General features: G+C 37.8%; 1 protein-coding gene across 4 annotated transcripts in view; it reads left to right on the plus strand.

Annotated features, from left to right (window-relative positions):
* rb1 (retinoblastoma 1) overlaps positions 1-15,335 on the plus strand; it is a 246,209-nt gene that overhangs the window by 47,113 nt on the left and 183,761 nt on the right. Inside the window, exons 5-8 of one of the 4 annotated variants that reach the window (XM_041210963.1) lie at positions 5,320-5,358; positions 5,448-5,512; positions 12,325-12,435; positions 15,182-15,330. In XM_041210963.1, coding sequence (XP_041066897.1) covers positions 5,320-5,358; positions 5,448-5,512; positions 12,325-12,435; positions 15,182-15,330 — 364 coding nt within the window. The remainder of the gene's footprint in view (positions 1-5,319; positions 5,359-5,447; positions 5,513-12,324; positions 12,436-15,181; positions 15,331-15,335) is intronic. The other 3 variants (XM_041210965.1, XM_041210964.1, XM_041210966.1) reach the window with 3 other exon arrangements.

The following is a 15,335-nucleotide window of genomic DNA, read 5'->3' on the forward strand; positions in this document are numbered from 1 at the left end:
CAGCTTGATAGCATTGTTGATGACACTTTCCTGATGAGCGAAAAGAGATCGATGGGGTGGTAATTGGCCAGACTGAATTTGTTCTGCATTTTGTGGACAGGGCATAGTTGGAAAATTTTTCACTTTGTTGGGTTGATGCTAGAATTGTCGCTGTATTGGAACAGCTTGACTAGGGGCACAGCTAGCTCTGGAACACAAGTCTTCAGTACTACACACACAATGTTTGCAGAATCCAGTGCTTTCAGCTGTTTCTTGATATCAAATGATGAATTCACTTGGTTTAAGCTTGGCATCTGTGATGCTGGGGACCTCAGGAAGAGGCTGAGATGGATCATCCACTTGGCAATCCTGGCTGAAGGTGGTTGCAAATGTGTCTTTTGCACTGATGTGCATTGAAGATGGGGTTATTTGTGGCGTCTCCTCCTCCAGTGAATTGTTTAATTACCCACCATCATTCACGACTGGATGTGGGCGGATTGCAGAGCTTACATCTCATCCATTGGTTGTGGGATTATTTACCTCAGTCTATCGTGTCTGCTTCGCTGTGTGGCATGGAAGTAGTCCTGTGTGCAGCTTTACCAGGTTGACGGCTCATTTTTAGGCATGCCTGGTACTGCTCTGGGCATGCCCTCTTGCACTCGTCATTGAACCAAGGTTAATTCCCTTGGCTTGATGGTTTTGTTAGAGCAGGGGATATGCCGGGCCATGAGATTACAGATTATGATTGAATACAATTCTGCTACTGATAGCCCACCGCCTCGTGGATAGCCCACCGCCTTGTGGATGGTCAGTTTTGAGCTGCCAGATCTATTCTGAATCTATCCCATTTAGCGTGGTGGTCATACCACACAACACAATGGATAGTGTGAAAACAAATCTTACTCACTCTTACCAATGCTGTCATGGTCAGGTACATCTGTGATAGATAGATTGGTGATGATGAGGCCAAGTAGGTTTGTCCCTCTTGTTGGTTCCCTCACCACCTGCTTCAGGCCCAGTCTGGCAGTTATGTCGTTAAGGGCTCAGACAGCTCAGTCAGCAATAATGTCATTGAATCACTTATGATGATGGACATTGAAGTCTCCGACCCAGAGTATATTCTGTGCGCTTGCCTCCTGTGTTTCTTCTGATTGGTGTTCAATGTGTAGGAGGACTCATTCACAAGTAGGGGTGGTAGGAGTTAATCAGCAGGATGATGCCTTACTGTTGTGATCACAGCAGATGTTATTGCTGAACAAGCCAGATCCCAGAGGTAAACTTGTCTTACTGATCATAAACCTTTTTTTCCATATTTTGAAAATGAGGAGGTAGAGCTACTTGACTCCAAAAGCATAGAACTCCAGTAACAGCTATAAGATTTTAAAAATTAAAAGATTTATTTCAAAAAAACCTAAGCACATAAGATTAAAGTTACACAGTTAAAAGCAGACTTACAGAACAAAACCCACTTGGTCAAAACACACAAATAAACTATTTTCTTGGCAACAACTCCCTTATAGATTTTTAGCCATAAAAACCCAGTTATATTATCCAAAGCAAAGGATTGTTGTCACTTTATTAAAGATGTGCCACATTACTCCTCAAATACTTCCACTCAGATGTGGAAATCCATAAAAGAAGGTTCAGAAACAAACTGCTTTCAGAAAACAAAGATTTTTCTGGTTTGAAACTGGGTTATTGTTTCAAATTCAAAAGTTCCGCACCACCTCAGCACACAGCTCTGGTCTTCAGGGCATTGTTATGGCACCGCTGATGGTAAATGCTGAGCTGCTCAAGCCCCAAAGGGAAACTTGAAACAACTGCCATGACTTGTTTTGCAATTTGTTTAAATTTTGAAATGGCGTGACTTGAATTCAGTAGTAATGAGACCACCAAGTCTTATACATTTTTAACAAAACTAAACTAAACCTTTATTAATATGAAATGATTTTAAACACACACACAGATCTACAAATGACTACTATGACTTCTAGAACCCCTAGTTAATCTAACTCCCAGTTACACTTTATTTAAGGCAACAGTAAGATACACAGATTTTAAAAGACCCAGACAAAGAAACACAATACCCTGAACAATCCAATTCAAAGTGAGTTTTCTTAACTTCAGTTCTTTGTAAACAGCAGCTTGAGGCTGAGATGCTGGAGGCTTTTTCACTCTTGTTTAGATCTTAGAATGTCTTTCCTTACACACAACATTTGCTCCTTTATACATTTTTTCCCATTTGAATACAAATTCCCATTGTTTCACCGTCTTTGGACTTTTACCCGTCTAATAATAAAATCTACAATAGCACCAATTTTACCAGTAATTTTTGGGGAAAAATAAACACACTGTTTCTTAACTTCTACTGGCTAGGTGTAATATTTCACTCCCTCTTTTGAATTCAATCTAGCCTGGTTTATTTAAAAATGCAATTGTTCCCTTTACTCCTTACATCCTAAAACTTCCCCTATGTTTACCTACTTAACATTTCAAACCTAGCTTATCTTCTGTTACATCAAAGTCTTCAGACCAGCTGCCTTTAATTCAATTAAGTCATACACACACATACAGACATAGACATAGATCCCACTGTTACTCTACCTTACAATAAATTCCAATAACATTTTGAAAATTATTATATCTTCTTAGCAGGCATTGCCTCACACAACTCAACTAAATATCTTTCCTGAAATATCTTTTTTCCCTTTCATCTCAAATTCCATTGTCCTCAACACCTCTCTGAACTCAACTTCTCCAAATATAAAAATCTGTTATGTTTTCCTATGGCCTCTACTTTTGGGTCAATAAAATTTAATATACCCTCCCCTGTTTACCTATGAAACCGTTGTAAATTGTAAAAGTACCTTGCCACTCCTTCCCTTTGATATTCAACAGCTGAAAAGCCAAGCCCCCACTTATCTCATAATGTAAATTTTAAATCCAACCTATTTGCTTGTAACTCAAATATACCATAACCCCCCATTACAAATGTATGAACCTAACACCTTTACCCATTTATCTCTCAGTTCTCATCGACAAACTGTCTCTATTAACCTCCCCAGTTTAATGTATCATGGATATACATACACACGCACACACACTCACACACAGCTCCCTTTGCAGAATACCACCATAATCCCAAAGATGTAAAAGAAAAATCCATCACAGTTACCCAGTTTTTACTGTTGCCATGAGATTTCATGGCGACCGCAGTCGATGTTGAGGACTCCCAGAGCAACACGCATATGCCACTGTGCTGCCAATGGGACAGGACATACCCAGGGATGGGGATGGTTATATCTGGGACATTGTCTGTAAAGTATGATTTGGTGAGTAAGACTGTCAGGGCTGTTACTTCACTAGTCTGTGGAACAGCTCCCAAATATTAATAAGGTAGCAATGCTTAGGTTGATGCCGGATGGTCTGTCTCATTTTATCCCTTTTGACTGTAATAGTTTGGTTTAACTGCGTGGTTTGCCAGACCATTTTTTGAGGGCACTTAAGAGTCTGGAGTCACATGTAGGCCAAACTAGGTAAGGATGGCAGGTTTCCTTCATTAGCGAACCACGTGGTTTTTTACGACAATCGATGCTATTGATTTCAGATTTTTATGAATTGAATTTAAATTGTGCCAGCTGCCATATTGGGATTTGAATGCGTGTCTCCTGGGCCTCTGGATTACTAGTCCAGTAACACTACCACTATTCCACTGTCTACCCGCGTATTTATCTAGACTAAATGCCATTTGCTGTTTTTGATCTAATCCCTTAGTGCCTCTAAATGTTTTTGTAAGGAAAAGAAAGACTTGCATTTCTATAGCACCTTTCATAACCACAGGATGTTTCAAAGAGCTTTGCAGCCTAAAGAGCATTTTTAGGCTGTAGTCACTGTTATAATGTAGGAAATACAGCAGCCAGGTTGTACACAGCAAGACCCCACAAACAGCAATGAGATAAGGACCAGATAGTCTGTTTTTATGATCTTCAAGGGATAAATATTGGACAAAGACCTGGAATAACTCTTCCACTCATCTTTTAAGTAGTATCATATGATCTTTTATAGTCACCTGAAAGGGCAAGCGGGCTTTGATTTAGCATTTCATCCAAAAGACAACACCTCTGACAGTATTGCATTCCCTCTGCCCAGCTCTGGAGTGTCAGCCTTGAATTTTGTGAAAAGTCTGGAAGTTTGATTTGAATGCACAACCATTTGACTTAGAAGCAAAAGTGTTACCAACTGTGTCATGCCTGACACCTTTTTGGATTATTTTGTAGAAGATTGTACTCATATAGTCTTGGCCCTTGTACAAATATCATTATGATGTGTAAACATATTGACCATAACTCCAACTCCATTCTCTAGGTTATTAATAAAAAAGTGAATTGTGGTGGGCCTAACACCAATCCTTTGGGGATACTAGTAACCTGCCCCCAAGCAGATACACAATCACTGACTACAAACTTCTTGGCTGTGAAATTGGAGCCTTTTCCTAATTCTGTGCATTTCAGTCACTATTTGATTATAAAGTTGGATCAAATTTTATTTCATTATCTTAATCCATTTTAAGCTGCATTAAAACATTTTGTTGCTGACATCATATTCATTTGAGCCCATTGCTCTCTGACTTTAACTTTTTTATTTCAATTAGGAGCCTTTATTCTCTTTATTCTTTCATGGGATGTGAGTGTAGCTGGTAAGACCAGCATTTGTTGCCCATCCCTAATTGCCCTTGAAACTGAGTGGCCTAATCAGAGGGCAGTTAATAGTCAACCACATTGCTGTGAGTCACATGTAGGCAAGACCGGGTAAGGATGCCGGATTTCCTTTCCTAAAGGACATTAGTGAACCAGATAAGTCTTTATGGAAATCAGTGACAGTTTCATAGTCACTATGACTGAGACTAGCTGTATATTCTAGATTTATTAATTGATTTCAAATTCCACCAGCTGCCATGGTGGGATTTGAGCCCAGATTCTGGGCCTCTGGATTACTAATGCAGTGGCATTGTCACTGTCACTATCTGCAAGGTGTAGGTCCAAACATGTAGCAGAAATGAGCAAATCAATCCTTTTATCTAAGAACATTTTATGTGGAGCGATGCTGCAATGAAAGGAAAAGATATAGTAATTGTTTTCAGCTTATTTCTGATTGTTCCATCTATTTTGTATTAGAAATAAGTGAAGGTCCTGCTGCAGCTGTACATTTAAATCACAATTTGTACTTTTATAGCACCTATAGCACCCCATAGGGTTTTACAGAAAAATTTGAAGCATTTCGGATGGTGTGAATGACACTGTTTGAAAGTCTAATAAAAGCTGGCTTTTTTAAAATTTACAGGATATGTGAAAAGATATTTACGGAGGCACCAAGTATCCAGTAAGTTTTAATTTAATAAGTTGATTGCTTTTCTTGTAAACTTTTTAAATAATGTCATTATGTTTGACTTTGTTTTGTTTGTTAACCAGGGCATCATCAGAAACTACTAAGCCAGTGGTGAAAATCTGCTGGATTACGTTTCTACTGGCAACAGGTCTGTTAAAATAAACTTGTTATTTTGAAAGGTGTATACATTGAGAACTGACTTTCTATTTTAATCAAAGGGGTGTCCAAACAATTCGCAAGAAACCCTAGTGATTCTTTCTCTAGTGACTTTTATTTGGTATTGCCCTGGGTTTATGTTGGAATTTTGTATGGTTTTCAGTGTCGCTCCCTCATAAACAAAAGTGCAAAGACATTTTCGAGTCCCTCAGTCCTTGCCCTGTCCATTAAACAGAGTAACTGCAAGCACCACCGTTTTAATGCCAATTTCCTGGGGGTGACAAAAAACAGCATACGATTGCCAAATTTACATAACAGACCTTTCCAAGCCATCTGATTCATGAAATTTAAAAAGACAAAGCCAATTACTTATAAAACCAGAGAGCAAGTTATATTAGACTTGGTATTGTGTAATGTGACAGGATTAATTAATGACCTCAGAGTAAAGACACCCCCGGGTAGCAGCAGCCACAATATGATTGAATTTTATATCCAGCTTGTAAATGCACTGGAAGCGTTTCACTAGATTGATACCTGGAATGATAGCAGGTTGGCTTATGAGGAAATATTTTATATCCAGCTTAGTGGGTCTAAGACTAATGTTATAAACTTAAATAAGGGCAACTATGTGGGCATGAAAGCTGAGCTAGCTGAAGCTAGCTGGGATACTAGGCAGGAGGATAGGTCAGTGGAGAAGCAGTGGCAGACATTTAAGGGGATATTTCAAAAAACTCAGAATAAATATGTTCCTACTATAAAGAAAAATTCTAAGAGGAGGACTCACCTTCCGCGGCTAAGTAAAGAAGTTAAGCAACCATCAAACTTGAGGGAAAAGCAAAAATGAGTAGCAGGTCAGATGATTGGTCAGAATATAAAGAATGGCAGAGAATGGCTTAAAAGTTAATCAGGAGAAAGAAATTATAGTATGAGAGGAAGCTAGCTAGAAATGTAAGAATGGCTAACGAGTTTCTACAGATATTTAAAAAGAAAAAGAATAAGTAAAGGGCTTGTTGGTCATCTAGAGCATGCAAATGGGGAGTTAATAGTAGATAATAAGGAAATGGCTGATAAAATGGACAAATATTTTGCTTCTGTCTTCGTTATTGAGGATACAAAAAGATGCATTGGTGTTATTTTTTCAAAATTTGCTAGATTCTGGAAAGGATCCATCAGACAGGAAAATGGAAAATATTACCCTTCTATTCAAGAAGTGGGGGGAGGCAGAAAACAGGAAAGTTTAGGTCAGTTAGTTTGATGTCTGCTGTGGGGAAGGTATTAGAATCGATCATTAAAGAGGTTATAGATGAGCAATTAGAAAAACTCAAGGTAATCGGGAAGAGTCAACATGGTTTGGTGAAAGGGAAATTTATTGGAGTTCTTTGAAGAAGTAGCATGCGCTGTGGATAAAGGGGAGCTTGGATTTCCAGAAGGCCACATTAAAAGCTATTGAGGAAAATAAAAGCTCATGGTGTAGGGGGTAACATCTTAGCTTGGATAGAAGATTGGCTAGGTGGCAGAACACAGAGTATGCATAAATTAGCCTTTTTCTGATTTGCAGGATGTGATGAGTGGAGTCCTGCAGAGGTCTGTGCTGGGGTCTCAACTTCTTACAATTTGCATCAATGACTTGGATGAGGGGACTGAAGGCCTGGTAGCTAAATTTTCAGATGACACAAAGGTAGGTAGGAAAGTATGTTGTGAAGAGGGCATAAGGAGGTTGCAGGCAGATATAGATAGGTTGAGTGAGTGAGGAAAAATCTGGTAGATGGAGTATAATGTGGGAAAATATGAAGTTATTTACTTTGGCAGGTAGAATAAAAAAGCAGAGTATTACTAAAATGGAGAATGACTGCAGAGTTCTGAGGTGCAGAGAGATCTAGGTGTTCTGGTGCATGAGTCACAAAAAGTTAGTATGCAGGTAAAGCAAGTAATTCGGAAAGCTAATGGAATGCTATCTTTTATTACGAGAGGAATTGAACATAAAAGAAAGGATTTTATGTGTCAGTTATACAGGTCATTAGTGAGACCGCATCTTGAATACTGTGTGCAGTTTTTAATCACTTTATATACAGCTATTACTGAAATGTTTTTTGTATCCTCTATAATGAAGACAGAAGTAAAATATTTGTTCATTTCATCAGCCATTTCCTTATTACCTACGACCAACTTCCCATTCTCTCTAGAGAACTAACATGTGCTTTACTTACTCCTTTCCTTTTAAATACCTGTAGAAACTCTAGCTATCCATTTTTACATGTCTAGCTAGCTTCCCCTCATACTCTAATTTCTTTCTCCTGATTAGCTTTTTAGTCATTCTCTTCCGTTCTTTATATGTAAATGTGCTGGAAGCAGTTCACTTGCTTGATGCCTGGACTGTTAGCAGGTTGGCTTATGAGGAAATGTTGGACAGACTAGGTTGTTTCCACTGTAGATAAGTGTGAGGGGTGACTTGATTGAAGTATATTAGATCCTGGATGGTCTTGACAAGATGGAAGTGGAAAGGAAGTTTCCTCTTATGGGTGAGTCCAGAAGTATGGGGCATTGTTTTAAAATTTGGGGTCAACTTTTAGGAAAGAGATAAGGAGAAGTTTTTTCTTTGAGGGTCGTGTAACTTTGGAACTTTCTGCCTTAGAAGGCGGTGGGGTGGAATCATTGAATATTTTTAAGGTAGAGGTAGATAGATTCTTGTTGGGCAGGGGAAATCAAAGGTAATCGGGGTAGATGGGAATGTGGAATTCAAAACACAAACAGATCAGCCATGACTATGTTGAAACGGTGGAGCAGGCTCGAGGGGCTGAATGGCCTATTTCTGTTCCTATTTCATATGCTCGTAAATATGTGCATCTGACATCAGAGACAGACCGAAGCAATATACTGGACCAAGTGTAGAATAGAGCATGAATGTGAATCTGTCTTATCATTATTATTGAGCAAGGAAGTACGAAAATCTTTTGAATAAAGTGAATGACATGTTTGATTGAAATCACTACTGGAAAGATACAGGCGATTAGAGTGACTCAACATTGCAGTAGATTTTGTATAATTCCCTTCTGTTCTACTTAAATTTTATACCCTTATTAAGTTTTTGAGAAGATTTCTAGCTCGTATATTGAGCTCTTAATCTTCAAAGGTGATAAAACTATCGCATGAAAATATTTTTATTCAAGTCTGCTGGTTACAGGATTTTCATGAGTTATGGCCAAAAATGAAGAAAATGATCCTTGTGCTTTCATGGAGAATATCGTATGACTGCTGACCAGAGTAAGGTTAAACAGAGATGAGGTGAAGGTATCAGTCAATGGTACATAAGCTTTAGAACAAATATTGGAACAAATGATTCTTTTCTTGTCATTTAAGACCCAGTTAACTTCCTCAACAGTGCTTTATGACCTTGTAAATAGTACAAGAAACAACGCTATTAGCATTTTTTAAGCATACAGCATAGTTAAAGCATAGTTTCTGAAAATAAATATGGAAAGTAAAAATAACATTCTGGGGTAAAACTGAAGCTGTGACTCAAGTTCTTCTGAAGACTAAGAATGAAATAATGCAAAGACACACATTTTCCGTTTGCCATCATTATCCTGTGAAACAGAGCCACTTTAAACTAGGAGATCCAGAGGTTGCTGTCATTAAATTCCTGCTCCTCTGCATGGTACACTGTAAAAGTCCCTGCAAGCGGCAATCTTTAGAAATCACTGAACTGATTGGAACTTCCTCCCTTTATAATGCAATGTTGCTGTTAAGCCTGTCTTCCAAAAAAGTTGTGCCTTGTTAATTAGATGTAACTGGGTTTTTAACAGTATACCAATCTCTCTCAGACTGGAAAACAAATTTTATATTTGTGTAATGTCAATTTTTTGGATTATGATTAATTAATAGTTTAAAAAATGATATTTTAGCTTCTAATGTGTATGCCACAAGTATTATTTCTCTCTGAAATTTATAAAAAGTGAGGGATAATCAGTACATTTTACTTCCTGTGTGATTGGTTGCTTACCCTACTTGATGATGATATTACTGCTGTAAGCCTGGAAACCCCCTTGACTAGACACCATAGCATAGAGATTGCAAAATCTTTGTGAGCAACTTTCATTGAGGTCAGCAGTGACGCTGTTGCTTTGTGGCTGACTACAAAGTCTGGACCTAAAACTCAAGATGAAGAGTGGAGACAGATCTTTGTTTTTGATGATGGGCCGAAATGCCAGTCTTAATATCAGGCTGTTGAAGAAAGTTATATTGTATCAGTGGAATTAATTGTTTTCAAGTTATTATGGCACAGCTGATGGTAAATGCTGAGTTGTTCAAATCCCAGAGGGAAACTTGAAACAATTGCCACAACTTGTTTTGCAATTTGTATAAATTTTGAGATGTGTGCCTTGAATTCTGTAGTAATAAGTCCACCGAGCTTCATAGGTTTTTACAAAACTAGATTAAACATTTATTAATAAGAGAAATGATTTTAAACACATAGATATGTCTACAAATTACTATTATTGTAACTCCTAAATCCCCTAATGAACCTGGCTCCCAGTTACACTTCAGTTAAGACAACAGTAAGACACACAGATTTTAAAAGACCCAGATAACGAATCATGAAACTCTGAACAATCCAAATCAAAGTGAGTTGAGGCGTAGATGCTGAAGGCTTTTCACACTTGTTAAATCTTAAAATGCCTGCTCTTACACATAGCCATCGCTCCTTTGTACATATTTTCCCTTTGAATGCAAATTCCCATTGTTTCACTATGTCTTTGGACTTTATCTCTCTGATAATAAAAATCTCTCATAGCACTAAGTTTTATCAGTAATCTTTGGGAAAAAATAAACACACTGTTTCTGAACTTCACCTGGCTAGGTGGCACATTTCACTCCCTCTTTTGAAAACAATCTATCCTGGTTTATTTAAAAATGCAAATGTTCCCTTGATACCTATGTTTACCTACTTAACATTTCAAACCCAGCTCAGCTTCTACCACGTCAAAGCCTTCAGACCAACTGCCTCTAATCCAATTAACACCTACACCCCTACCCGCGCGCACAGGCACACACACACACACGCGCGCACACACACTCCGCTCCCCCACACACACACGCACACCACTATTTTACAATAAATTGCAATAACATTATGAGAATTATTATATATTCCTGGCAAATTAATTGAATGGAAAATCAGTACATTTGATTAAATAATAGCACTAAAATAGTTTGTTAATAAATGTAGGCAGAAACAATACACAGATGCTGTTGCCACCAACTGGAAAGATACAACGATCAGGTGCGTATGCGCCGGCAGCCACACTGGAAATGTGGGCCGGGTGCGCATGTGCAACCATTCCTGACACCTTTCCAGTCGGCAGCAGGAGTTACAATGATTTGAAAATGCATGTTATGCATATTGATAGAAACATGATATATCTACTGCTTTATGTTGGAGTCTGAAAGCTCCTCAGAATTTATTAGTTTTGGAGGAAAAAAAATGGTAGCTATTCTGGGTCCCAGAAATAACTTAAAGTAAATAACCAGTTAGCTTGTTTTTTTGTTAGATGGAATTGGAGGGAAGAATATTGGGTTGAACAACTCCCTACTATTTGAAAATTACTATTAGATGGATTATTATCTTCTACATGAGAGGTTAGATGAGATCTTGGTTTAGCATACACATATCTGACTGTGTGGCAGTCCCTCAGTGTTGCACTGACATAGAACTCAACCCATAATCATTGGACTCTAAGGCTAAAATGTCACCAACTCAGCCCAGCCGATTTGGTCTTAAATTGAGAAAGTAAATGAGAAGTAAATTAATACGAATTAATAGAAAATTCTTCTAGTAAAATGATGAGGAAAAGATTAAGTGAATTAGGTAGCCCTAATTTTTATGATCAATTTTTCCAAAATTTAAAATTTTAGTCCCAACGTATTTCCTGAATTGAATATTTTCTTTTGATTGTCAACAACAGCTAAGTGGCTTTCCAAAATGGGAAGTTTGGATACCTTTCTTCTAATAGATATTTCCTAAATGCTCATTTGTGTAGCAATTGAAGCAATTTCCTTTCAGTGTAAAGAAATTCAGTGTGGAAGGCTATTTCCTGCCACTAGAGGGTACTGTTGCATCTCCTTTGTTCACTTCATTTGGCGAATGTGAAGATCCTCTGGAACTTATCAACTGGCGGAGCAGGTTCAAAAGGCCAAATGTCCAACTCCTCCTAAACCACACGTTCACATGTGGGCAACTTGTGTTCTGTATGTTTGTTATAAAACCACTAAGTTCAGTGGGAAGTTTTACTATGGTTGTAGTTATTGTGCCATTTTCACAAGATAAATGCAAATTGTTTAAAGGAGGTGATGAATGTTTGGTGAGTCTGAGTTATCAGTGTAAAGAATAGCCACATTCAAAATGTTTCTTTGGAATCATAGAAATGTATATTTTAGCACGTTTTACAACCCCCAGGTTTTCTTTTTGAATAAAAAAAATTAAAATCCGTAGACAATTATCCAAGTTTAGATGCTACTTCAATATTTTTAGAAACTATGCAGGTTTATTTTGAAAGAATAATGATACTTGTCATCTGTTTGATTTTTTAAATCCACATGGGATGTGTTTTAAGTTTACACACAAAGATGCAGTAAATAATTTGGTTCTGTGAGTATCTAAAAAACAAAAGACCTTTTAAATGATTTTGCAAACAAAGGTATATCGTTCTTTTAACTTTATGCATGTTCATTTATAGTTCAATTGTAATGAAATGGGACAAGGCACACTAATTTTTTGCCTTTGGCTTATTTGCGTTCTGCTTTCAGGGAAGCTGCTTCAGATGGAAGATGACCTTGTGCTCTCTTTCCAGTTGTTGCTTTGTGTCTTGGAGCACTTTATCAAGATCTCACCCTCTGCATTTATTAAGGAACCTTACAGTAGGTTTTAAAAATAACAGTGGAAATCAAATTGTCGGTATTTTTAAAATGTAATCTTTGATTAGCTCCCAGAAAGCTTAAATGGAAGTGAAATATGACAGCTGCATAATTATTATGTACTACTGTTAATGATTCTGTCTTAAATTGACTTTTTGAAAACCTGAGTATTGTACAAGCACTAAGTTATTGGAAGTTAAATTATAATCCATAAGCTCCCCACATGGCAGAGAGTAGATGAGTTGCATAGTTGTAAGAAGTTGTCACATTTTATCTATGGTTTGTGACCAATTAGTTGATCCCAGCTGAGAGTAATGATGGGAGACATTACATGTGGATGACTTTCCTCTGGATCTTATGAAATGGCAGAGCAGGCTAGAAGGGCCAGACGGTCTACTCCTCCTACATCACATGTTCATATATAAGGGAAAAATTGGGTAGGGTTGCTTTTACAGTTTGATGTCCAGTGAGTCCTGCTGGAAGTGCATGCATGTGTGATACTGCATGAGGGCATGATTTGATTTGGCTCCCTGTGCCAAACATGTGTCAACGCTCCCAGTTCAGATGCACTTGAGTAATGGCCACTTGAGTGAGGTACTAGAGGGTGCCCAATGCCTGTGAACCCATATCCTGTCAAGGGTCAGACTTTCAGCAGGCAAGGGGAGGAAATTGTAAAAAGAAAAGGAACAAGGAATGAAACTTGCGTACACTACAGAATTGAGCCTTGCAATTCTGTTGTCACAAACCTTTTAAATCATATATTGTAATTAGCTAATTGCCTATCAACCTGTGTAATTAAGCACAATTCTTGAACTTTTAAGACAAACTTGGATATGGCAAATATGGTAATAAATGGGAAACAAAATTAAATGAGATGCATTGCAGGAGAACATTTTTAATCTAAAAGTTGCATGAAGAAAGGCACAGAGTAATACATAGTCCTATTATTTTGAGTCTGATATTCCTTTTCTTGACAGCAGTCTTCTGGAGCTGTATCATATTGGGTGTCTCAGCAGGAAGAGAACTGTTCACATAAGTTAAACGGTGGTTCTGTTAGCAAGCAGCTGGGTGGTACCAAGGGTTTGAATTGTCCTTTTATCCTCAATACTGATTTAAGTAATGTAAACATTCAGTGCAGACCAAGCAACACTTTTTGCTGGGTATTCTAAATGTTACATTACTGACCTTTCAGGATGGACACAACATCTAGGATTGGCAGAGATGCTGGATGTTTTACAATAAGACAAATCAAATAGTTGCTTATTTCAACCAGATGGATATTTTGAAGCTTTGACACTTGACTGGCAGTGGCGAGTAACACTGAATTCTTGAAAGCCTTTTTCACTAAAGCCTCGAGAGCCATGTGATGTTCCACATTCCATGTTCATTGCGTGTAGATTACTTACCAGCAAGTGACAAGGGTTTGGTCTTGAAGCTGGATTTTGCATGTTGAGTTGATGGGCTTCAAGCCCTCAGTTTACTCATTTTGGTTCCGGGATTGGCTAACTCCATCAAAGATTTGTCTAAGATTTATGCCTAAGTTTATTTTCCTTGAATTTCAAAATGCTTGAAGTTTTGAATGGCAGAGGTCCAATGTGGCTTTCAAATTGAGAGCCCTTACAAACTGTCATTTGGACCAAAGATTGAAATATCTGTAGGCTGTTCATTTTGGGTAATCTTATTTAAAACCAGTGCATTACCAAATGGTTGATGGCATGTTATGACAGGCGTAGAACTGTTGGAAGTAAAAGTTTGTTCCACCCAAGTTATTGGGTAATTCATGGGTCAATGCCAAGACTTGCCTCAGAAATTTATAAAGGAGGATTGCCGCAATAGCTTACTGTCTTATTAAGCTGCACTGACTCAAAATCCCAATTCTGTCATTAGGCCATGCTGTGTTACTTGATTTCATCCAAGCCATGCTGCGATTATTCTTAGCACACAGACAAGGAAAACTATAAATCAGCGAGAGTTCCCACTACTGATTTGTTGTCTATTGTCCCATTTCTTCAAATTGTGGAAATAATCAGTCTTGCCTTTTCACTTGTATAAGGGAATACTTTGCAGACCCCCTCCTCCATAACAGTTTTACTGCATGTATGTGTGTGCTTAGGGCTGCATCTAGTTCTTTTCTGAAATTATCTGAAGGAATTCTGAAGAAACATTTAAAAGAAACGTATTGAGTGAAAAAGGTTTTTTTGTAAGCAAGATTTTGGATGACTAATAGCACAGCTTTTGTAACTTTGGTTACCATTCAAATTGTAAGTTGTAAAATTTGTAAGTGTATTAAGTCTTGAGAGAGAGAGAGATGCACAATGCCTTTCTTTATAATGAGAGCTCCTTTTTTAAAAAATGAATTACAAAAGCAAACAGCCTTGATTACTGCTGTTTGCCTATCGTTTGTGCTTTGTTGGTAGTTAGAAAATAAACATTTTATTTAGTGATACCCTGTGAGACAGGGAGGCCATTATTTTCAAGAACCAGTTGTCTGTGCCAAATTTAATATTTGCAATAACCAAGAGTTTAAAAACAGTGCTGACAAGATAAGTGGTTGCATTTCTTGCTGTCTTGATTATTTATTTTCTTGCACTTTTTATGTGCTACCATTCTTTTGAATATATAGGACAATCAGTGAAATGAATGAGCAATGTTGTACAGGAAAGCTCTGCTAATGATCTGAGAGCTACAAGCAATTTTGCTTCATGTGTGAAAGTGCAAGTATTTATTGAAACTGCAATTTTTCTTACAGGAACTACTGCAAATAGTATAATTTCCAGTGGCCCATCACGATCTTCTAGACGAAGTCAGAACAGAATTATACAGACAGGCAATTCAACTGAAGTAGACCCCAGAGTCATGGAAATCCTTTGTCAGGAAAATGAGTGCAATGTGGAAGAGGCAAG

This window comes from Carcharodon carcharias, chromosome 18, assembly GCF_017639515.1.
Source record: "Carcharodon carcharias isolate sCarCar2 chromosome 18, sCarCar2.pri, whole genome shotgun sequence".
NCBI classification, from domain to species: domain Eukaryota; kingdom Metazoa; phylum Chordata; class Chondrichthyes; order Lamniformes; family Lamnidae; genus Carcharodon; species Carcharodon carcharias.